A 26,143-nucleotide genomic window follows, 5' to 3' on the forward strand; every position below is an offset into this window, starting at 1 on the left:
TTCCCTTTTTGCGCTGTATTCTAGTTTCTTGATGCATTAGCTTTCCTCAAGTCCCTCTCTCAATCTGTCCCTGAGATGGAACACTGCAAGCATGGCAGGCAGCACAAGCCTTTTACAGGTGTCCCTTCTCTCGTGGTGACTCTGGGCTCTAATCTGCTGCTGCGCCTTTGGGTGTCAGTGGCTAGGAGACCTGCAATTTCCTGCCCTCCGGTTTCTGCTGTGGAGCATACAGTTCCCACACAACCTCGGACTCCGGTGTCCGGGTTCTGGCTCTCAAAACTGGAGTGAGCCCAATGGCAGCTCCACTCCCGTTTCTCTTTCCTCCTGTGCTTCCTCTCCCTTCACTGTCTCACACAGACTGACTTCTAACTCCTCCTCCAAGCCAGAACTTATAAGGAAGCTACCCTGAAACCGGGTCCAGAGCTCCCCCTTCTGGCCTGGAGTCAGGAAAGTGTTGTATGCTAGTGTTACCCGCTAAGGGAATTCCTTTTTGATTCCAGGCATGGCATCACCCTCGCTGGGAGTCAGGCAATACCACTGTGGCATCCGGATTCCTGGGGTGCCATAATAGCATTGTACAACATGTCTTGATCCTCATATGACCAATTGTCATATGATCACTATGGTTTTGATGCCTGAAAATGATGCATGACTCTGTCAGCATCATAATAGTCAATGGCCCCGTTGGCGCACATGCCGGATTTCCGTTTTGTAGGAGGGTTCAGACATAAGCTCCAGTGGGACAAATGAACGTGTGACAAAGCACAGTGAGAAAGTAAGTCTTATTGTCACTATCTACCCAGTTAATGCCCAGTTGGACAACCGTGTGTATTAAGTAGTATTATTTCCTTAGCCTTCTATTATTTTTGCTATTATCACCTACAACTTCACTAGAACAGCTTTGTTAACCCCTTGTTTGCCATTAGATTCTCGAGCTAATACTTAGACTGTTCATACTAAATGGGAACAATATTGGACTGTGATTTATATTATACAAAGTCTCAGACATGTTGGTTAATCAATTAAAGTCTGTTCACATTATCTGCATCTGCTGCTGAAAAGCCCATTGTTTACTGCAGGCATCATGAACCGGTATTAGAGACAGTTTTCACTACATTACAAATCTTCTTCTATAACCCGCATGTGTTCTGGTTAACCCATCATTTGCTGTGAGTGTCAAAAACTTTTATTGGAGTCTGTCCAAATTACATTGCTCTTTGCTGTGGACTTTGATACCTACATCTGTGTGCTGTTTCACACCTGCCATTTCCTCTTCTTCTTGCATCCTAGTTCTAGGGCTACTGGGGTGTCATAGAATCCACAGCATATTGTAACACAATGATAACAGTCTCAAATACTACAATTTCCCTTGGGATCAATAAAGTGTATCGTATTGCATCAATTAACAGTTCATGATGCTTGAAGCAAACAATAGCTTAACCAGCAGTAGATACAAGCAACTGAACATAGAATTATCTTAATACTCAGATATAGGGGTGGGTTTAACTGGACCTTAATAGGGCTAGGGAGAAGATCTCACTGACACATGCCAGAACACATGTAATGCCCAACATGGAGCACAGCAAAGAGCGATGGCCATAGCGGAAGGAGCAAAGCATGGCCTAGAAAACAAAAAAGGTGAGTAGCTCGTCCATGGCCAGATAAAAAAAAATCCACTGCATTCATCATTTCCTGATCCAGCTCTAGACAAGTTTGTTGCAGTAACTGATGCAATGGATAACTGGGAACAATCACATAGAAATCTATGGGACCAGTTCTGGCATCTGCTTGCCTTGTGCTGTCCTGTATCACACCAGAAGGAATAAACCAATGGACGGCTGTATAAATAGAAACAAGGCCTTATATGGCTTTTACACATTATATAGAAATTTAGTTTAGCATTATGAAGAGCTGTCACATAAAAGATTTATTTTATTAATGATTTATAAATAAACTCAGACAAGGTTGATGCTAATGTGTTTATTTAACAGAGCTAGAAAAAGTTGATGTGCATAACAATGCTGAGAATTAAAAAGAGAAAAAGAGAAGATAGTCCAGAGCACAGAGCAGATATAAAAGCTAAAGCTAATGAGCCATGGATCTAGCGCTAACAGGACAGGTCTTCAGGAGCACTTGCCAGGTCTTCAGGAGCACTTGCCAGGTCTTCAACAACACTTGCTGGGTAACACTTTCATACTTTCTTTTTACCTGCTTTAACTCTTCTTTATCTAAACCAGAGAGAACAGGAATGGTTAAATGAATACTGCAAGACTTGAGCGATTCCTACATGCCACCAAAGAACTATACTCACTTGATAAGGACAGTTGTCTGAGAGACACTTTTAGTGGAACTCACATGTGTGACTGCGGATACTTTACTCTGGTGGAGAATTCCACTCACTGATGTAGAAAGTCTGCTGTCCTCTCCTTCAATAAGCTTTCTGCAAAGAGCAAACAAAACATATACCTAAATGTATATTCGAGACTCCTTCTGCCTTTATATAAGTAGACTAAGTATACTTTTGCAAACATTTTTACTTTGTTCCGATGTTTCTGAAACAAAATATGAAACAACCAAAAATATTGCTCAAAATGATTCTACTGTGTTAAATATACAGCCCCCATACTGCTTTACATATCTTTAAGGTTACAGACTACCAGCATATCTTGTTTGTACTTTTAAGTCCTGGCTTATATAGAAATATATACGACTTACTGAGAATTAACAAACATATAACATCAGTAACGGATCTTGGCAGTTTCACTTTCTGCTTGAGCTTAACAAAGCAAAGCATTCCCTACATTAGCACGTTACCAGTGCTTTGTATGAAGGGGTCTGGGTTAGTGGATTATTTCAACATATACACACAAAAAGAGAGCTCGCTTAACCATTAAAATGTGCCAGTCAGTCAGCCCCTTTCACAGCATTGGTCACAGTGTCCACAGAGGAAACTTTGAACACAAGACAATATTGCCCAACCAGGAATCCCAGGGTCTATTACAGATGCCGATATCTTGAGAGATGACCTAATTACCATGGGTTGAGCGAGGAAGGGGAATCGTGGATAAGCATGAGAAGAAAAACTTTAAAGGGAGTCAGTCAGTCCATACTGATGCTATAACTAGCACATACAGTGGGTACGGAAAGTATTCAGACCCATTTAAATATTTCAATCTTTCTTTCATTGCAGCCATTTGGTAAATTCAAAAAAGTTCATTTTTTTTCTCATTAATGTTCACTCTTCTCCCCATCTTGACTGGAAAAAAAACCAGAAATGTAGAATGTTTGCATATTTATTAAAAAAGAAAAACTGAAATTTCACATGGTCATAAGTATTCAGACCCTTTGCTCAGACACTCATATTTAAGTCACATTCTGTCCATTTCCTTGTGATCCTCCTTGAGATGTTTTTACTCCTTCATTTGAGTCCAGCTGTGGTTAATTAAACTGATAGGACTTGATTTGGAAAGGCACACACCTGTCTATGTAAGACCTCACAGCTCACAGTACATGTCAGACCAAATGAGAATCATGAGGTCAAAGGAACTGGCCAAGGAGCTCAGAGACAGAATTGTGGCAAGGCACAGATTTGGCCAAGGTTACAAAAGAATTTCTGCAGTAATCAAGGTTTCTAAGAGCACAGTGGCCTCCATAATCCTTAAATGGAAGAAGTTTGGGACCACCAGAAGTCTTCCTAGACCCTAGACCTAGCCGTCCGGCCAAACTAAGCAATCATGGGAGAAGAGCCTTGGTGAGAGAAATAAAGAAGAACCTCAAGATCACTGTGGCTGAGTTCCAGAGATGCAGTTGGGAGATGGGAGAAAGTTCCACAAAGTTAACTATCACTGCAGCCCTTTATAAGTCGGGCCTTAATGGCAGAGTGGCCTGATGGAAGCCTCTCATCAGCGTAAGATATATGAAAGCCTGCATAGAGTTTGCTAAAAAAAAACACATGAAGGAGTCCCAGACTGTGAGAAATAAGATTTTCTGGTCTGATGAGATGAAGATAGACTTTTTTGGTGATAATTCTAAGCGGTATGTGTGGAAAAAAACAGGCACTGCTCATTACCTGCCCAATACATTCCCAATAGTGAAACATGGTGGTGGCAACATCATGCTATGGGGGTGTTTTTCAGCTGCAGGGATAGGACGACTAGTTGCCATTGAAGGAAACACGAATGCGGCCAAGTACAGAGATATCCTGGATGAAAACCTCTTCCAGAATGCTCTGGACCTCAAACTTGGCCGAAGGTTCACCTTCCAACAAGACAATAACCGTAAGCACACAGCTAAAATAACAAAGGAGTGGCTTCAGAACAACTCTTTGACCATTCTTGACTGGCCCAGCCAGAGCCCTGACCTAAAGCCTATTGAGCAATTCTAGAGAGATCTAGAAATGGCTGTCCACCAACGTTCACCATCCAACCTAAAGGAACTGGAGAGGATCTGCAAGGAAGAATGACAGAGGATTCCCAAATAAAGGTGTGAAAAACTTGTTGCATCATTCCCAAAAATACTCATGGCTGTACTAGCCCAAAAAGGTGCATCTACTCAATACTGAGCAAAGGGTCTGAATATTTATGACCAAGTGATATTTCAGTTTTTCTTTTTTAATAAATGTGCAAACATTTCTACATTTCTGTTTTCTTTTCAGTCAAGATGGGGTGCAGAGTGTACATTAAAGAGGAAAAAATGAACTTTTTTGAATTTACCAAATGGCTGCAATGAAACAAAGAATAAAAAAGGAATCTGAATACTTTTTCATACCCATTGTAGCCATGTATGTCTAAATGGATGCCATTATAATCAATATCACTTCACTTTGTACTGTAAGGTGGCTACCAGACACATAGTTGATGGGAGGTATGTATCATGAAGGTGGTTGCCCTTTGTGATGTAAACCTGGAGAAATGTGCACATAGATACTAAGAGGCTTGTTTTGTGCATCTGCGTTAGGTTTACGGACAGTCTGAGAGATGGGCGGGTCAGACTGCCCACATACCTCACCTCTGGGTGTGGTTCACATGATAAAATGGAGTCTATTTGTTTGACGCATGGTCTGTGTGTGAAGGTAAGAAAACCTCCTGTGTGATGTTCCCAGACTGAGCCAGTAATTGAATGCAATCCAGCCTGTGTGTCCTTGACAGTCTCTGAATGACATTGTTAAACTGTTTACTTTGTTTTGGCTACACTGAAAGCCTGTTTGTTTTCTTTTGCTTGTGGCATGGTTTATGAAGCACCAATAAACCAGCCTGGACATTTAAATGGAAATTGTTCCTGTGTTACCTCACCACGAACCCAAGTGAGTAGCATTCCCACAGTACCAAAAGCAGCCAAGGACCTCAGGTTCTATGCCTGTAACCTTTTTTTTGTCAAACAAAGAAAAAACAAATTGTTTATCCCAAATACCTATACAAACACTAAATAGGACAGAAATAATACTCCTGTTACCTATATGTGGCAATCTCAATATCCAGTGCCATCTTTACACTCAGTAAGTCTTGATATTCCCGTAAGTGCAATGCAATTTTTTCCTTCAGAGATTTTAAATTATCTTCAAATTTCCTGATTTTCTCCTAAATTATTGAAATTGAAAATAAATTAAATAATTGGGAAAGTGAACAGGATAAGAAAAATTACCACTGCTAGAGCTATTAACCACAACCAATACCTACCTGTAGCTCCTCTATCTCAAGTTTATTTTTTTCTTGAGTCTCTTTCACTTGGGCCTCCAGTGCCGCATTTTTGTTTTTAAGGGATTCTAATTCAGTTTCTTTGCTTTTAATCTGCAATGAACCCTCTCAATCAGAAACATATTTTTGACATTTTCTTTAAAAAAAATTTGTACAACCAAATAAACACTGTATTAGAGCTACGGATAAATTACCATTGGTAAGGTTAGGGCATCTGTCACAGAGATGTGTGATAAGGTGACTAGTCAGTCCTGCACTGAGACTTAAGCACGTGAAAAAAAGCTATGAAGATTTTCTCACATAGAGTAACGCAAATAATTGGTGAGGAAGGAGAGATGGACTGGGTAACTTCATTGTTCCTCGTCTATTCAACTGCGATCATGAACTTTAAGGAAACAGAGTAATCACCATCTCAAGGTAGCAAGAAAACTAGCTCCATTGTTGCCTTTCTTCCCTGTCATTTAAAAAGGCAATAGAACTTTCTGGAATATTTAATTTAAAGATTCAGACTCTCACTCACAGAGAATGCATTTCACTCACATGCTTTTCATTGAAGGAAAAAATTTTGATCACAGTTACTGATGATGATTAGATAGATTTAATGCACACCTTAATCACATTTTAATCCCTAAAGGTGGCTATAGGACAAGGGGAGGGTAATGTAATAAATATTTATTTGGAGGTTTCCTATAAGAAGCAGAAAAGAGTGGGAGGATAACTGGAAAAAAATAGAACCAAGGAAAAAAATGAAAACACAAACCCCTTTTAATTACCATTAAATGGCTAATTGCCATCATAGGACAATGAAAAAAATAGATACTAGGTAACATTGGCGCTCGCCACTAGATCACAGAATAGTTAAAAACTCCCAAGAAATTCTGTCCCCAGCCGCTGGAATCAATAACAGAATATGTGCCACTTCTGTGAAAATAAACAATAACCAAGAAACAAATGCCGCGCTTGGGGGATATGGCCATCATGGTCATGATGAAGAAGGGCGCATCCCTTCGAAATGCGTTGGTTACCCTTTTTGTTCCTAACGCTGCTCCATAGCTCTGTGACGTTACACACGAGCACACGCGAGCAGGTACTGGCGGACATCTTTTTCAGCTGTATCCAGGGACGCCACCGGCCGGGGCTCCTCTGGTGCGGCACACCTGCCTGTGTTCCCCGCCACTATACCTCCGCTCCCCAAGCTCCAAGCTGCACAGCCGGACGTAGCGGTTGGTAGTCCCATCACCAGGTCGCAGATACACATTCACTAGGGTAAGTGCTGTATCATTCATGTTCATGCGGCCATAGGACATAGGCTGTGACAGCTATGTAAGGACTTCTGTGGTTGCACTTTTAACCCACACCATACTCACACTCGTTTGTGTATGTATTTGGTGGAAATACTTTTATTTGTCGATTACCGCAAGTTTGACATCTCTGGCAACATCCCCCAAGCGCGACAATGAAAAAGATACCCGTTCCATCTCCTCAATTCCCACGCATTTGCTTTCCTTCTTCCACTTTAAAATAGTGGAAGTGCTGTCAATCTCATTCACAGAATATGTATAGAATAAGAATATATCAAGGTTGTTTGGGTTTCTCAGAACTAAGGCTTAATGTAAAGAATTGACGGTAGACATCTTTAAGGACTTCTTGTGTGTTATACCATTATGCAGTGTCGGATTGGGGTGCCAAGGGCCTGCCACTGTCATTGACCCTAGGAGCCCATTGTTCGCACATACAAACATTTCTATACCCTCATTTATAAACTTATATAATAATAAACTGGGCAGGTTGTTTTATGAATGCTGAAATTCTGCTTTTGTCTGTACATAGTGGATCAAGTGTACTGCTCCTATAGGAGGGTAAGGGGCCCACTCTTGCAAGGAGCCCACCAGGGACTTCACGTGTTTATCTGTGGGCCAGTGCAAGGTTGCTATCACAGTGTAATTGCCCATTCAGGACGAACCATGAAAAAAAAATGTTGGTTATAGACAAGATGTATTAGATTTGAAAAAAAAAAACCACCAATGATCTCAACATGCGTATGGAAGACTATCAGCACTGCCATTTTATCTTGACATATTGGTCACTATATTGTGTGAATGGGTCATTAATTAGCTGCCTCCAACCTATGGAGATTTTTAGACTTGAGAATTTGAGACTGTATAATGCAGAGCACAGAAGATAGTAGTCGCATTCCAAATGTTAGGGACATCACAAGATAGGCTCCACATGAAGTGACATCAATGGGCTCCAAGGCCTTTGCAGCCCCACTTACGCTTCTCTTGCAGTTTGCCATGTCTCCTCTGTAATGTCTCACGTTTTCGGCATGCTTTGTAGAAGCTTGACTGAAGTCAACAAATTTGCTTTTGTACCACTCGTCCATCTCCTAAGGGTAAGAGGCGCAGAAGACATAATAAGCATGGGGATGTAGACATGTAGTGTCAGGTCTTCACAAAGGAAGGTTCATTAAGGTCTTATGAACACCAAACTCTTTAATTAACCACCTTGCAGCAAAATGACTGCAGCACAGGGGAACCCTCAAGCTTTCCATTTCCAATAGAGGAATGAGTGTGTTGGGCTATGTAGGGGTTAATAGAGCAAGCTAGGAAAGAGCTTTGTGTGCATCAATCTATGAGGACTGTCAGGGATGTCCAATGGCTACATTCTGATTTATCGTATACAAGATAAACAAGCTTTTTAGGTTGCCACAAATATTAAGGAGAATCTGACATCTAATTCGATATTTCCCCAAACAGGATGTGCTCTAATTTTAACCTGCAGGTTCTTGGCTGCAATTTCTTCATATTCTGTCTGAATGTCCCTTAGAGCAGCAGCGAAGTCTGGGATGGAGAAGGCCAGGACACAGGAGGCGTCCATGTTGTAGATCTGCTTCATCAACTCCTCAATCTCCTGCATTGACAGAGAGGGGCCTGGGTTACATTGCGCACCCCATACATGAGTGGTAGAGTTCTCAATGTGAATGTGCCCTTACCTCCCCGTGCACTCGCTGCAGAAACACAATCTCTGTCTCTAAAGTTTTCAGCTGCTTTTCCAATGCAATCCGTCCAGCAGTGGCCGCATCCACATCCTACAGGAGACACCAGAGCAAAGCAATAGTGTCAACTGCAGGCTGCAAATCCACAGTCTTCAAAATACCGATAGATTCTATAGGACTGGACACCACGGCTCATTTATACATACAGCACATTGTCACTTACAGCAAACACATTCTAAGTGGTGTGCAACTATAGAGCTGGTAATGTGCCAGATTATAGATTAGTAGATTATGGCTGAAATCATCAGGGCCAAAAAGTCCACAATACCAAATATACAGAGTTAACCTTATTGTAATAATGCATTATTATAATAATTATTATTATAAGGACCTGAGCAGTAGCGCATTGATATTATAGCTATTGCTGTTAAAAATTACAAGCACAATAATGATAGTGGTATCATTTGTATTTCTAAGTATGAATATTATTATCATCATCATTATAGTAATAGCAGCAGCATTAGTAGTTGCAGTGGTAGTAGTCATAGTAAGAGTGGTAGTTATGAAAGTAGTAGAAGAAGCAGTAGTAATGTAGTAATGGGCAGCATGGTGGCTGCAGCCTTGCAGCACTTGGGTCTTGGGATCAACGTCTGCAAGGAGTAGTTTGTATGTGTGTGAGTGGGTTTCCTATGGGTTTTTCAGTTTCCTCCTACAATCCAAAGACATACTGATAGGGAATCTAGATTCTGAGCCCCAATGGGGATAGTGCCAATAATGTCTGTAAAGCCGGTGTCACACTTGCAACTGCAATGCGGGAAACTCTCGCAAGTCTATCGTCTCAATACCCGGCACTGCCACCGGCACTCGGGACCGGAGTGTGCGGCTGCATGTATTTCTATGCAGCTGAATGCTCCGGTCCGAACCGCCGGCGGCAGTGCCGGGTATTGAGGCGATAGACACGCGCGAGTTTCTCGCATTGCAGTTGCAAGTGTGACACCGGCCTTAAGCTGTGGATTTAATGGCGCTATATAGTAAAATAAATAAAATTAGTATTTGTAGTAGTGGTGGTATTAGTAGTAGCAGTAGTATTGGTAGTGGTACAAATAGTAGTAGCAGCAGTAGTATTGGTAGTGGTATTAGAAGTAGTAGTAGTGTAATATTGGTAATGGTAGGAGTAGCAGTAGTATTGGCAGTGATATTAGTATTAGTAGCTGTAGTATTGGTAGTGAATGATATTATTAGTGGTAGCACAAGTGGTATTGTTAGTGGTGAAAGCAGTACTACTGGTAGTGGTGTTAGTAGTAGTAGCAGTAGTAGTATTGGTAGTAGTAGTAGTAGTAGTAGTAGTAGCAGCTCTAGCAGTGGCATAACTTGAAACTCATGGGCCCCGATGCAAAAGCTCCAACGGGGCCCCCAAATACTCTGTTGTAAAAAAAAAAATCACAGTAATAAGCAAGCGCTAGTCAAAAGATGGAAAAAACAGGGTATTTAGTTGATACATTTTTTTGCAAAAAAATGTATACTAAGCTGCTCCACCAATCGTCAAGGTATACCCATATAGAGCATTCCTAACTAATGTATATAATCCCTATCTTATGTATTTAAAAACCGGATCATGTGTATAGTACCTGTATAAGCATTTTTTGACTAGCACTTGCTTATTACTGTGATTTTTTTTACAACAGAGTATTTTTGACCTCACTGTGCTCTTTTGTGTCTTCAAGTTTCTTGGTGGTGTGTGTAAACATGTTCTTACAGACTTGTTCAATGTGCAAGTAGCCCATGTGTTTCTGGTTCTATAATTGTTCTCTTGTTTCTACAAGACTGAGGAGTCCAACACTCCTTTATGGGTTATTTGCACCTAAGCTGTTCCATCCAGCATGTCCACGTGGATATTCCCTCACTGAACCCTGCTTATACAGGTACTATACAGATGATCAGGTTTTTAAATACATCAGATAGGGATTATATACATTAGTTAGGACTGCTCTATATGGGTATACCTTGACGATTGGTGGAGCAGCTTAGTATACATTTTTTTGCAAAAAAACGTATCAACTAAATACCCTGTTTTTTCCATCTTTTGACTAGCGCTTGCTTATTACTGTGATTTTTTTTTTACAACAGAGTATTTTTGACCTCACTGTGCTCTTTTGTGTCTTCAAGTTTCTTGGTGGTGTGTGTGATCATGTTCTTACAGACTTGTTCAATGTGCAAGTAGCCCATGTGTTTCTGGTTCTATAATTGTTCTCTTGTTTCTACAACACTGAGGAGTCCACCACTCCTTTGTGGGTTATTTGCACTTAAGCTGTTCCATCCAGCATGTCCACATGGATATTCCCTCACTGAACCCTGCTTATACAGGTACTATACAGATGATCAGGTTTTTAAATACATCAGATAGGGATTATATACATTAGTTAGGACTGCTCTATATGGGTATACCTTGACGATTGGTGGAGCAGCTTAATATACATTTTTTTGCAAAAAAAAAGTATCAACTAAATACCCTGTTTTTTCCATCTTTTGACTAGCACTTGCTTATTACTGTGATTTTTTTTACAACAGAGTATTTTTGACCTTACTGTGCTCTTTTGTGTCTTTTAGTAGTAGCAGCAGTAGTATTTTGTAGTGGTATTAGTAGTAGTAGTAGTAGCAGCAATAGTATTAGTAGTAGTAGCAGTAGTATTGGCAATAGTATTAGTAGTAGCAGCAGTAGTATTGGTACTAGCAGTAGTATTGGCACTAATAGTAGGAGCTGCAGTAGTATTGTAGTGGTAGTAGCAGTATTATTAGTAACAGTAGTATTACTAGTAGCAACAGTATGGAAACAGGAACACATGGGCTACTTGCACAGTGAACAAGTCTGTATGATCATGTTCACACACCACCAAGAAACCTGAAGACACAAAAGAGAATAGTAAAACCAAAAACACTCAGTTTGAAAAAATGTTGCAGTAATCCGCAAGTGCTAGTAAAAGATGTAAAAAACAGGGTATTTGGTTGATACGTTTTTTGCAAAAAATGTATACTAAGCTGCTCTACCAATCTTCACGGTATACCCTTATCAGAGCAGTCCTAACTAATGTATGCAATCCCTATCTGATGTATTTAAAAACCTGATCATCTGTATATAACCTGTGTGAACAGGGTTCAGAGAGGAAAAATCCATGTGTGCATACAGGGTAGAAAAGCTTTTGTGCAGATAGCCCAAGAGGAGTGGTGGAACTCCCCAGTCTTGTAGACACAAGAGAACAATTATGGAAACAGGAACACATGGGCTACTTGCACAGTGAACAAGTCTGTATGATCATGTTCACACACCACCAAGAAACCTGAAGACACAAAAGAGAATAGTAAAACCAAAAACACTCAGTTTGAAAAAATGTTGCAGTAATCCGCAAGTGCTAGTAAAAGATGTAAAAAACAGGGTATTTGGTTGATACGTTTTTTGCAAAAAATGTATACTAAGCTGCTCTACCAATCTTCACGGTATACCCTTATCAGAGCAGTCCTAACTAATGTATGCAATCCCTATCTGATGTATTTAAAAACCTGATCATCTGTATATAACCTGTGTGAACAGGGTTCAGTGAGGGAATATCCATGTGGACATGTCTGAACCCTGTTCACACAGGTTATATACAGATGATCAGGTTTTTAAATACATCAGATAGGGATTGCATACATTAGTTAGGACTGCTCTGATAAGGGTATACCGTGAAGATTGGTAGAGCAGCTTAGTATACATTTTTTGCAAAAAACGTATCAACCAAATACCCTGTTTTTTACATCTTTTACTAGCACTTGCGGATTACTGCAACATTTTTTCAAACTGAGTGTTTTTGGTTTTACTATTCTCTTTTGTGTCTTCTAGTAGCAACAGTAGTATTTGGTAGTGGTATTAGAAGTAGCAGCAGTAGTATTTGATAGTGGTATTAGTAGTAGAATCAGCAGCAGTAGTAGTAGTAGTATTGGCAGTGATATTAGTAGCAGTAGTAGTAGCAGTAGTATTGGTAGAGGCATTAGTAGCAGCAGTAGTATTTGGTAGTGGTATTAGTAGTGGAAACAGCAGCGGTAGTATTTGTAGTAGTAGCAGTAGTATTGACAGTAGTATTAGTAGCAGCAGTAGTAGTATTAGTAGTAATAGTATTGGCAGTAATAATAGTAGTAGTAGCAGCAGTAGTAGTATTATTAGCAGCAGTAGTATTGGTAGTGGAATTGGCAGTAGTATTAGTGTATCAGTAGTAACAGCAGTAGTATTTGGTAGTGGTATTAGTAGCAGTTTTGGCAGTAGTAGTAGTAGTAGTAGTAGTAGTAGTAGTAGTAGTAGCATTGTCAGTAATATTATTAGTAGCAGTAGTATTAGCAGTAGTATTAATAGTAGCAGCACTAGTATTGGTAGTGGCATTAGTAGTAGTATTAGTAGCAGAAGTAGTAGTAGCAGCAGTAGTATTAGTAGTAGCACTAGTATTATCAGTGGTATTAGTAGTAGTAGCAGCAGTAGTATTGGTAGTTGCATTAGTAGTAGCAGTTGTATTGGCAGTGATATTAGCAATAGTAGCAGCAGCAGAAGTAGTAGCAGTAGTATTAGTAGTAGCAGCAGTAGTATTGTTACCCACCAGGCGGACGAGCTTCCACACAACTCCACCGGAGCTGCCCTATGGGAACTCGGCTCTTTCTCCTCTCCTCTACCTCTTTGGCATAAGTGAGGTTTTGATAAAGACCCGCTGGGGTCGAAACGTTACTCGAATTGAATAGTCCGCAACCCATTTACCTCCTAAAAAAGCACCTGGTGATGTTTATTGTATATGTTAATAAAGAAACTACACAGTTTACTGAACTTTCAACCATTTGAGTGTGGCTGATTTTTCCTATACTTGTAGTATTGTTAGTGGCATTAGCAGTAGTATTAGTAGTAGCAGCAGCAGTATTTGATAGTGGTATTTGTAGTAGTAGCAGCAGTAGTAGTAGTAGCAGTAGTATTGACAGAGGTATTAGTAGTAGTAGCAGCAGTAGTAGTAGTAGCAGTAGTATTAGTAGTAGCAGCAGTAGTATTGGTAGTAGTATTAGCAGTAGTATTGGTAGTTGCTTTAGTAGTAGTAGCAGCAATAGTATTGGTAGTGGCATTAGTAGTAGCAGTAGCAATAGTATTGTCAGTGGTATTAGTAGTAGTAGCAGTAGTAGGAGCAGTAGTAGTAGCAGTAGTATTGGCAAAAGTATTGGTATTAACAGTAGTAGTATTGGTAGTAGCATTAGCAGTAGTATTAGTAGTAGCAGCAGCAGTATTGGCATTAGTAGTAGTAGCAGCAGTAGTATTGCATTAGTAGTAGTAGCAGTAGTATAAGTAGAAGTAGCAGTAGTAGCATTGGCATTAGTAGTAGTAGTAGCAGTAGCAGTAGTATTGGCAGTGGTATTAGTAGTAGTAGCAGTATTCGCATTAGTAGTAGTAGTAGCAGTAGTATTGGCAGTGGTAGTAGTAGTAGCAGCAGTAGTATTAGTAGAAGTAGCAGTAGTAGTATCGGCATTAGTAGTAGTAGTTGTAGTAGCAGTAGTATTGGCAGTGGTGTTAGTAGTAGTAGCAGCAGTAGTTTTGGCTTTAGTAGTAGTAGTAGCAGTAGTATTGGCAGTAGTAGTAGTAGTAGCAATAGCATTAGTAGTAGTATTGGCAGTAGTATTAGTAGTAGTAGCAGTAGTAGTATTGGCATTAGTAGTAGTAGTAGCAGTAGTATTAGCAGTGGTATTAGTAGTAGTAGCAGCAGTGTATTAGTAGTAGTAGCAGTAGTAGTATTGGCATTAGTAGTAGTAGTAGTAGTAGTAGTAGTAACAGTAGTATTGGCTGTAGTATTAGTAGAGCAGCAGTAGTATTAGTAGTAGTAGCAGTAGTATTAGCAGCGGTATTAGTAGTAGTAGCAGCAGTAGTATTAGTAGTAGTAGCAGCAGTAGTATTGGCATTAGTTGTAGTAGTAGTAGTAGCAGTAGTATTGGCAGTGGTATTAGTGGTAGTAGCAGTAGTAGTATTGGCATTAGTAGTAGCAGCAGTAGTATTGGTAGTGGCATTAGCAGCAGTAGTATTAGTAGAAGTAGCAGTAGTGGTATTAATAGTAGTAGCAGTAGTATTGGCAGTGGTATTAGTGGTAGTAGCAGTAGTAGTATTAGTAGTAGTAGCAGCAGTAGTATTAGTAGTAGCAGTAGTATTGGCAGTGGTATTAGTAGCAGCAGTAGTATTACTAGTGGTAGTAGCAGTAGTAGTATTAGTAGAAGCAGTAGTAGTAGTATTGGTAGTGGTATTAGTAGTAGTAGCAGTAGTAGTATTCGCATTAGTAGTAGTAGCAGCAGTAGTATTAGTAGTGGTGTTAGGGGTAGTAGCAGTAGTAGTATTAGTAGAAGCAGTAGTAGTAGTATTGGTAGTAGTAGTAGCAGTAGTAGTATTGGCATTAGTAGTAGTAGCAGCAATAGTATTAGTAGTGGTATTAGTGGTAGTAGCAGTAGTAGTAGTACCAGTAGTATTAGTAGCAGTAGCAGTAGTATTGGTAGTGGCATTAGCAGCAGTAGTAGCAGCAGTAGTATTAGTAGTAGTAGCAGTAGTATTGGCAGTGGTATTAGTAGCAGCAGTAGTATTAGTAGTGGTATTAGTGGTAGTAGCAGTAGTAGTAGTACCAGTAGTATTAGTAGCAGTAGCAGTAGTATTGGTAGTGGCATTAGCAGCAGTAGTAGCAGCAGTAGTATTAGCAGTAGTAGCAGTAGTATTGGCAGTGGTATTAGTAGCAGCAGTAGTATTAGTAGTGGTATTAGTGGTAGTGGCAGTAGTAGTATTCGCATTAGTAGTAGTAACAGCAGTAGTATTAGTAGTGGTATTAGTGGTAGTAGCAGTAGTAGTATTAGTAGAAGCATTAGTAGTAGTATTGGTAGTGGTATTAGTAGTAGTAGCAGTAGTAGTATTGGCATTAGTAGTAGTAGTAGCAGCAATAGTATTAGTAGTGGTATCAGTGGTAGTAGCAGCAGTAGTATTAGTAGCAGTAGTATTGGTAGTGGCATTAGCAGCAGTAGTATTAGTAGTAGTAGCAGCAGTAGTATTAGCAGTAGTAGCAGTAGTATTGGCAGTGGTATTAGTAGCAGCAGTAGTATTAGTAGTGGTATTAGTGGTAGTGGCAGTAGTAGTATTCGCATTAGTAGTAGTAACAGCAGTAGTATTAGTAGTGGTATTAGTGGTAGTAGCAGTAGTAGTATTAGTAGAAGCATTAGTAGTAGTATTGGTAGTGGTATTAGTAGTAGTAGCAGTAGTAGTATTGGCATTAGTAGTAGTAGTAGCAGCAATAGTATTAGTAGTGGTATTAGTGGTAGTAGCAGCAGTAGTATTAGTAGCAGTAGCAGTAGTATTGGTAGTGGCATTAGCAGCAGTAGTATTAGTAGTAGTAGCAGCAGTAGTATTAGCAGTAGTAGCAGTAGTATTGGCAGTGGTATTAGTAGCAGCAGTAGTATTAGTAGTGGTATTAGTGGTAGTAGCAGTAGTAGTATTCGCATTAGTAGTAGTAGTAGCAGCAGTAGTATTAGTAGTGGCATTAGTGGTAGTAGCAGTAGTAGTATTAATAGAAGCAGTAGTAATAGTATTGGTAGTGGTATTAGTAGTAGTAGCAGTAGTAAGTATTGGCATTAGTAGTAGTAGCAGCAGTAGTTATGGGGGCTGTATTCTAGTGTGAATTGTCAGGTAACATTTCCCTGCACAGACCGCCTGGCACGGAGGGGCCGCATTGTGTGGCAGCCATCCGTTCTCACCCCTGCCCTGTGCACACTGCAGACAGCTCTGGCGGGGCATGTGGGGAATCGTGTGTGGCATCTCTCTGGCCCCAAGGCCTATCCTCCACAATCAGGCAGGACCGTACAGCCCCCACATCACACAATGGCTCCTGGCTCATCAGAAACAAGTGCAGGGTGAGAAGGGTACAAAGGTGCCAGACCACCACTCTGGATTATAGCCCCCCATGTAGCCCATGTACCCCATGTCCCCCTCCCAGAGTACAAAGCGCACGGAGCGGGACAGCGGTGCAGGCTAATGTGGCCTCCTGCTCTGTCGCTGGCAGTTAGGGGGTTAAGGCTGAGCCTGATTTCCATAAGCAGATGACATATGTGTGATGATAAGACAATGGGCATTAGGTGAGTGTGGCACAGACAGCTCCTCACAGGGCGGAAGGCTTCTATGTCCCCTTCAGCCTTTTTCCTCCCCTCCACTGCTTCTTCATAGCGTTTCTTCATGGCGCTGAGTTCTTCAGACACTGATGACTTGGCAGCCACTGCTAGATCCTGTTAAATAAAGCAGAGTCTTATGCCTGGCTAACCTGCAGCATCCCCCCTCCTGCCCAGCCACTGCCAGGGGTCTCAGTGCTCCAGTCTGTGCCTTCTCCATCTCATCCCCAGCACTGACCCACCTACATTGCTGTATACTTGGATTTGATCTTTTTTCTGCCAGCAGTCAGTTCAGACTTTAGCCCCCCAATACCCTGACCCCTGTGATCACTACTTTATATATCCAGATGTGATCAAATGTAGTTCATTTATTAAGCTTGCCACACTAATGTCACTTTCTGCCCCCCTAAAACAAAGCAGCCCCATTATTATCTCACTTCTCCAACCAGGCTGAGCTAAATGCTTAACTTATTCTTTAACCACCTTGTTTCCTAGCAACTGGATAAACAATCCAACGCAATGGGGGGAAGTGGAGACAAAACATCCTACCAGTCACACAAAGCTTTCCCCAGCAAGATCTGCATGATGATCAGGGGTGAAGCCAGCTGAGGAGAAGTGACATGTGGCCCAACAATGCCTAGAACTTTCCATACACTGGCCTCACACAGACTCCCAGCAATTCAAGATTTATAGACCCCCTTATCCTCAACAGATTGAAGGTTAAAAGGCCAATGCACTTGTGTACTACACCAGGCGCCAGAGCCAAGCACTGTGGATTTTATCTGCATACAAAGAAAAAGGCCTACATATATGTGGAGCAGTGCAAAGCAAGCCCTGGCCAGTGCAGGACACCAGCTATAAGAGCTATAACTGCAGTGCAAAGCAAGCCCCGACCAGTGCAGGACTCCAGCTATAAGAGCTATAACCACACTGCAAAGCAAGCCCCGACCAGTGCAGGACTCCAGCTATAAGAGCTATAACCACACTGCAAAGCAAGCCCCGGCCAGTGCAGGACTCCAGCTATAAGAGCTATAACTGCAGTGCAAAGCAAGCCCCGGCCAGTGCAGGACTCCAGCTATAAGAGCTATAACTGCAGTGCAAAGCAAGCCCCGGCCAGTGCAGGACAGCAGCTATAAGAGCTATAACGGCAGTGCAAAGCAAGCCCCGGCCAGTGCAGGACAGCAGCTATAAGAGCTATAACCGCAGTGCAAAACAAGCGCCGACCAGTGCAGGACAGCAGCTATAAGAGCTATAACCGCAGTGCAAAGCAAGCGCCGACCAGTGCAGGACAGCAGCTATAAGAGCTATAACTGCAGTGCAAAGCAAGCCCTGGCCACTGCAGGACACCAGCTATAAGTGCTATAACTGCAGTGCAAAGCAAGCCCCGGCCAGTGCAGGACTCCAGCTATAAGAGCTATAACTGCAGTGCAAAGCAAGCCCCAACCAGTGCAGGACTCCAGCTGTAAGAGCTATAACCGCAGTGCAAAGCAAGCCCCGACCAGTGCAGGACACCATCTATAAGAGCTATAACTGCAGTGCAAAGCAATCCCTGACCAGTGCAGGACACCAGCTATAAGAGCTATAACTGCAGTGGAAAGCAAGCCCCGGCCACTGCAGGACTCCAGCTATAAAAGCTATAACCGCAGTACAAAGCAAGCCCCGACCAGTACAGGACACCAGCTGTAAGAGCTATAACCGCAGTGCAAAGCAAGGCCCCAGCCAGTGCAGGACTCCAGCTATAAGAGCTATAACTGCAGTGCAAAGCAAGCCCCAATCAGTGCAGGACTCCAGCTATAAGAGCTATAACAGCAGTGCATAGCAAGCCCCAACCACTGCAGGACTCCAGCTGTAAGAGCTATAACTGCAGTGCAAAGCAAGCCCCGGCCAGTACAGGACTCCAACTGTAAGAGCTAGAACTGCAGTACAAAGCAAGCCCAGACCAGTGCAGGACACCAGCTATAAAAGCTATAACTGCAGTGCAAAGCAAGCCCTGGCCAGTACAGGACTCCAGCTGTAAGAGCTATAACTGCTGTGCAAAGCAAGCCCTGGCCAGTACAGGACTCCAGCTGTAAGAGCTATAACTGCAGTGCAAAGCAAGCCCCTATCAGTGCAGGACACTAGCCATAAGAGCTATAACTGCAGTGCAAAGCAAGCCCCGACCAGTGCAGGACTCCAGCTATAAGAGCTATAACTGCAGTGCAAAGCAAGCCCCGAGCAGTGCAGGACTCCAGCTGTAAGAGTTATAACTGCAGTGCAAAGCAAGCCCCGAGCAGTGCAGGACTCCAGCTGTAAGAGTTATAACTGCAGTGCACAGCAAGCCCCGAGCAGTGCAGGACTCCAGCTGTAAGAGTTATAACTGCAGTGCACAGCAAGCCCAGACCAGTGCAGGACTCCAGCTGTAAGAGTTATAACTGCAGTGCACAGCAAGCCCAGACCAGTGCAGGACTCCAGCTGTAAGAGTTATAACTGCAGTGCACAGCAAGCCCCGGCCTACTGCTAATGCCACTACCAATAATACTTCTGCTACTTCTAATACTACTTCTGCTACTAATACCACTATCATTACTACTGCTACTACTACTACAAATGCCACTACCAATACTACTGCTGCTACTACTGCTGCTACTAATGCCAATACTACTACTACTGCTACTACTAATATTACTAATACCACTACCAATACTACTTCTGCTACTAGTAATACTACTGCTGCTACTAATACCACTCTCAATACTACAGCTACTACTACTAGAAATGCCACTATTAATACTACTGCTACTACTAATACTACTAATACCACTACCAATACTACTTCTGCTACAACTAATACTACTGCTGCTACTAATACCACTCTCAATACTACAGCTACTACTACTAGAAATGCCACTACTAATACTACTGCTACTACTACTACTAGTACTACTAATGCCACTACCAATACTACTTCTGCTGATACTAATACTACTGCTGCTACTACTACTACCAGTACTGCTGCTACTACTAATACTTCTGCTGATGCTACTACTACTTTCATTACCAATGCTACTGCTACTACTACTAATACTACTTATGCTTCTGCTAATACTACTACTACCAATACTACTACTAATACTACTACTACTACCAATACTACTACTACTAATGCCACTGCCAATACTACTGCTACTACTACCAATACCACTACCAATACTACTGCTACTACTACTAATACTACTGATGATTCTGCTAATACTACCACTACCAATACTACTACTAATTCTACTACTACCAATACTACTACTACTAATGCCACTGCCGATACTACTTGCTGTAGGAGCTGTAACCTGTGACTCGGAGCTTCTAGTTGGTAGTTCTATGATACCATAAGGCTTGTTCCTGGCCATTAGCAGTTTGGTACCCGCTTCATCCTGGCTTGTTCCGCCTCCCTGCGCAGCTCCCGCCGCTGCTCCTCATACAGGGCCCGCAGAGAGGAAGGTCTGTTGCTGCGACTGCGGAGTGCGTCCAGCTCCACCTGTACACTGGCGTTCTGCTGCTCCAGGTCACGGACCTGCGGCACACATAGGGTTATAGGCAGACCCTCACAATACAGCGCCGCCCGAGGCCAGCATTACATTGTATACAACAATCGCATTGTGAAAGTAGGAATACAGGATTGTCGCTGCGACGAACTGACCAAAGATTGCCAGAACTTGTCTACATCTAGATCACAAAATGTTCAGTGGAAATGTGAGATTGTATACTTTGCCTGTACAACATGTACATTATATTAACCCTGCTGTTCTGTTCGGTCTGGGGAGACCTATTTTGAACTTTGGTATTTTTTGGGGTGTTCAAGATGCGGTTCTGAAACTTGTGGTTGATTGACTTAAATGAGGATGGGTCGGTCGGCCACGGGTTTCAGAGCCGCATCTTGAATATTTTAAAGAATATTGAAGTTCAAAGTCGGTCATTTTTGACCAACAGAACAGCAGGGTTAAAGTACCTAAATTATAAAAAGTGAGTGTATACCTCACATATCAATATATTTGTGTTTATATAAATATTTACATACTTATCTCATTGTTTCTGTCAGTCTCTCTCTCTCTATATATATATATTCTGTGTATTTAATATATTTATATACGCATATACATAGTCTGATAGATACATATGTATGTATATATATATATATATATATATATATATATATATATATATATATATATATGTATATACCATAAAAATTGGAACAGCACAATGCTCACCGGTGGGTGCCTGGCCTCCTGGGCAAGATGGTCCACTCATCTGCCCACATGTATACAAAAATAAGCAAATGAAGGCAGCACTCCAACTCCTCTTGAAGGTGAAAAAATGTGACTTTATTGAACCCACATCTCTGTGCAACGTTTCGGCTCACACTGAGCCTTTCTCAAGGCTTGAGAAAGGCTCAGTGTGAGCCGAAACGTCACACAGAGATGTGGGTTCAATAAAGTCACATTTTTTCACCTTCAAGAGGAGTTGGAGTGTTGCCTTCATTTGCTTATTTATATATATATATATATATATATATATATATATATATATATATATATATATATATATATATATATATATATATATATACAGAAAGTGTGACTTTTATGCATAAGCAATGGTATAGACTTTTCCTGTGTATGCTTCAGTGGATACACACACACACACTTCACATCTTTTATTCTACCCACTGTGAAAAGCCTGTGTATGAGAGATGTACGATATATAAATATATACCCACAATATGTATTTTGGAGGGGACACTTTTTCTCGTTTTCATTTTCATACGTTTGTTATCATACATTCCATATTTTGCTATACATTTTATAGAGGAAGTATACATTATGTTCCCTGACAATTCTATGTAAATGTACAGGCGCATTACTCTTCTGTATATTCCCCCCCAGCTAATGCGTATTATGCGTTCTATGTATATTCTACTCAGATAATTTTTCCTATAAAATAAATGGATAAAGTATATACATTGTGTGTATGAATCGTAAGCAGGAAATGCAGATTTCATCTCTGTACCTTTTATGTAAACAGTTTGTAATAAATCAAATATGAACAACTGGTATTTTATACTTCCTACATAATCCTATCAGAGTCTCATGTGTAAAGATGCAGGAAGGAGAGGTGTATATAGGTGTATATATATATATATATATATATATATATATATATATAATATAGTAAGAAGATAAGGACGCTGTACCCTTTCGATGTATTTAGTCAGGCGGTCATTGAGAACGATCATTTCCCGTTTTTCGTTGCTTCTGATGCTCAGGAATTCTTGGTTTGCTGCACTGGCCGCTTCCAGATCCACTGGGACAAATGCAGCGGTGAAACCCTGAGCGACCATACTGTGGGGAGAGTAACACAGCAAAGTATGAGGAGCAGATTTATTTATCTATCTATCTATCTATCTATCTATCTATCTATCTATCTATCTATCCATCCCATATCTATCTATCTATCTATCTATCTATCCCATATCTATCTATCTATCTATCTATCTATCTATCCCATATCTATCTATCTATCCATCCCATATCTATCTATCTATCTATCTATCTATCTATCTATCTATCTATCTATCTATCCCATATCTATCTATCTATCTATCTATCTATGTCAGATTTATCTATCCATCTATCCATCCATCCATCTATCATCTATCTATTACTTATTATCGATATAATATATAACTTATGCTATATAGCTAACTTTTATTATTTATCTATTCTTATAATTTATTATTTAACTAATAAAAAACATATGCTATCTATTACTTATTATTATCAATTATTATCTAACTATCTAATATATAACATATACTATCTAACTATCATTTATTATTTATCTATATCTATCCACCTACTGAGTTGGATTACCTAGATATAACAAAGTGTCTGTTGCATACATGCTATAAAATCTTACCCAGTCTCCACTGTTTGAACTTAGTTTTTGCCAGGGAAAGCTTAACCCTTCCTTTACTATACTATTGATTAGTCTGAACCAGTCTGGACAACAGGTGTGAGCAGAAAGCACAAGCCGTATATTCAGTGCTGAGAAGCAATGGTGCTGACTGCTGTCATTGCAGAGATTTGGAGATGGAGAAAACAGATCGCGATTCCTCTCTTAGATCATTCATGAGAAACGTCTAAAATCAATGTTTTGGGAGAGCTGCAGAGTTTGCTCATTTTATCCTATGTCTTTGTGCATGTGTACCGGTTCTATCTGCTAAATATCAGTTTTTAGTGTTATAAATATGACACAGATTCGGCTGTAACATCATGCATATCGCACTGGCGGCGTCTTTTTTTTTTTTTTTTTTCCAGACCAAGGTCTAAGCCTGTTTATAAAAATATAGCCACATAGAACTAAATATTAATTAGATATACAATGGAAGCATGCAGATCAGCACTTATTCGATAAAGGCTTCAATGGAGAAGCTGAATCATTGCATGTATTAAGTGCACTAATTGTCACCTCCTGGAGTGCAAATATGTATGTATGTATATATATATGTATATATATATATATATATATATATATATATATATATATATATATATATATATATATAAGTATATATATATATATATATATAATGTAATAGCATTTAAAGTTCGTTATATACATCTCTCTATGCTACCTTGACTTACAATTAAAAGGGTAGCTTTATGTTTCTTTACAATAACCAATTATATTTCTGCTCGTGTAAATAAGGATCTTAAAAAAAGCTAATTATCAAAACCCTTAAAAAGAAGTTTCAAAATGTGTGTAAGTTCAAGAATAAATGAGATCCTCTATATCTGAGCGGTTCGTTGGTTATAACAGAATTGTAAAGTGTTCTTGTAGTTATTCTATGCTCATACTTATTCATTTTCTGATCAATATACTAATATAGATTAGCGGCTCCGATTCTGCAGATCACAAAAATGATTTGATCTCTTTCTCACTGGATTCCTTTATAACAACTGCGGGAACATAATAGCGCTGCATTGTGTCTTGGGAGGACAAACCACACACGGTTAATGCATCATGTATAACCTTCGCTACCTAAAGATCAATTAATTGAATGAACAAACATTAATAAAGATAATGAAAAATATGAGCAAAGTTCATACAAACAGCATCACTAGAATATCTATAAATTATTAAGTAATTTTAGATTTAGGACATATCTAATTACTAGTAATAATAATGACTAAGCATTCTACCAAATGTCAGCATTTGCTAATGAAGTATATACGCTCTACACATAAATGTAAAGTATTCATTCTATAAGATATAACTAATAATGACCAATATGTCTTCGCACAGTGTAAGGAACACTTCCCTGCTTTGGAGATGTGGTCTCTGAAAAATACCTATTTCAGTGCTAGAAATGGAAGAATTTAAATACTGATCAGTGTGCACTAAGAAAGGACAAGAAACCTGAAGAAAGATCTCCATTACTGACACTGCCCCAATGCAGGATAATACAGCACCGCATTAGCATTGTGCCATAGCAGTAGCTAGAGGAGTGACTACTATTATTATTATTTATTATTATTATTATTATTATTATTACTACTACTACTAGCTGTAAGATAAAGGTGTATTAGTCATAACTCTGTCTTATTTTAGCTATAGACTTCTATTATTATTTCAGACATTTCCCTACTATACAAATACAGTTTTTTTTTTCATTGTGCACTTTATTTAACCTACCAATAACATAGTCAAGACCCACATGCTATAGTAATAATAATAATGTAAAGTACAAATTAGGCTTATTAACATAATGAAAACATTCTATTCATCTATGAGTATAAAGATAAACACTTGTCCAATTTTGTAATGAATTATTATTATTATTATTTTGAGACCTAACTTATGCATTCCTTGACATATTTTATGTTCAGTGTTTTTGAACCACCATAAGGCATAGTCCTCATCAGCACTTGTACATACATGATCTGTTTATGAAACATGCATGTATTTCCAATGAAGAGAATGGAATAAACCGTGCCAGACCTCTCAGCAATGTCTAATGTCTGTGGAAACATTGAAATCCAGCATGGTTAATCCTTCTACCTCCCAAAATGTGCTGTGGAAAAAATCAGATCTACCCAAACTGCGTTTAGATTACTGGTCGATGCCACCGAAATTGACTATTATCTTATGAGTCCAGGCTTCCTGGGTTTAGGGTGTGCTTTTACCTGGAAAGGCCAGAAACTGTATTAAAATTAAAGCAGAATTACACATATCTTGTAAAATATAATAAAGTATATATGTATATATATATATATATATATATATATATATATATATATATATATGTATATATATATATATATATATATATATATATATATATATATATATATATATATATATATATATTTATTTATATACGAAAACTCCTAATATGTAGAAGCAGGGAGATCCCAATAAAAAGGCATTAGACCCCAGGGCCAGTTCTTTACTAATTTGCTAACATTTAGCCCATTTTAGAATTTTTAAACAGTGTTTATCTCAGGAAAGCTGTCTCTGATTGCAGAGAGAATGTGGTATAGGAGGACATATTTTAAAGAGGAATCCCATACTCCACAGGTTATCTCCTGCCCACAGATTGGGCAGGTTGCTGACTGCTGGGAACCTCACTGACACTGACAACAGGGCTCCTAAATGCCCCATTAAGGTTGGCAAATGGCAGTGCATGAGAGCCACACTGCTTCATTCATTGTCTATACGACTTCTGGAGATAGCAGAGGGATTCATTCAGCAACCTCCAGCAGTCCAGAATACAATGAATAGAGTCTAAGCAGAGAGACCCCTAATGATCAGCAAGTTTCACTTATTTTGTGGATAGGCGCTGACATGTTTATGGAGAACAACCTTCTAAGGCAATGACAAGATAGATGACCATGGTAGCTGATGTTCCTCTCTTTAGTCATGGTAGCTGATGTTCCTCTCTTTTGTCATGGTAGCTGATGTTCCTCTCTTTAGTCATGGTAGCTGATGTTCCTCTCTTTTGTCATGGTGGCTGATGTTCCTCTCTTTTGTCATGGTGGCTGATGTTCCTCTCTTTTGTCATGGTAGCTGATGTTCCTCTCTTTTGTCATGGTAGCCGATGTTCCTCTCTTTTGTCATCCTAGCTGATGTTCCTCTCTTTTGTCATGGTAGCTGATGTTCCTCTCTTTTGTCATCCTAGCTGATGTTCCTCTCTTTTGTCATGGTAGCTGATGTTCCCCTCTTTTGTCATGGT

At 40.0% G+C, this 26,143-nt stretch overlaps 1 protein-coding gene across 3 annotated transcripts in view; it reads right to left on the minus strand.

Annotated features, from left to right (window-relative positions):
- Window positions 1–1,967: 1,967 nt before the first annotated feature.
- The window catches only part of LOC138680698 (desmin-like), a 29,375-nt gene continuing 5,199 nt past the window's right edge, over window positions 1,968–26,143 (minus strand). Inside the window, exons 2-11 of one of the 3 annotated variants that reach the window (XM_069767994.1) lie at window positions 22,100–22,247; window positions 20,270–20,419; window positions 16,870–16,989; window positions 8,686–8,781; window positions 8,469–8,603; window positions 7,969–8,079; window positions 5,676–5,786; window positions 5,452–5,576; window positions 2,312–2,440; window positions 1,975–2,228 (exon numbers count right to left, since the gene is read on the minus strand). In XM_069767994.1, the coding sequence (XP_069624095.1) occupies window positions 2,225–2,228; window positions 2,312–2,440; window positions 5,452–5,576; window positions 5,676–5,786; window positions 7,969–8,079; window positions 8,469–8,603; window positions 8,686–8,781; window positions 16,870–16,989; window positions 20,270–20,419; window positions 22,100–22,247 (1,129 nt within the window). In that variant the 3' untranslated portion in view covers window positions 1,975–2,224. Of the gene's footprint in view, window positions 2,229–2,311; window positions 2,441–5,451; window positions 5,577–5,675; window positions 5,787–7,968; window positions 8,080–8,468; window positions 8,604–8,685; window positions 8,782–16,869; window positions 16,990–20,269; window positions 20,420–22,099; window positions 22,248–26,143 lie in introns of all 3 variants that reach the window. The other 2 variants (XM_069767995.1, XM_069767996.1) reach the window with 2 other exon arrangements.

The sequence above is a fragment of the Ranitomeya imitator genome, chromosome 5 (assembly GCF_032444005.1).
Source record: "Ranitomeya imitator isolate aRanImi1 chromosome 5, aRanImi1.pri, whole genome shotgun sequence".
In the NCBI taxonomy this organism is placed as follows: domain Eukaryota; kingdom Metazoa; phylum Chordata; class Amphibia; order Anura; family Dendrobatidae; genus Ranitomeya; species Ranitomeya imitator.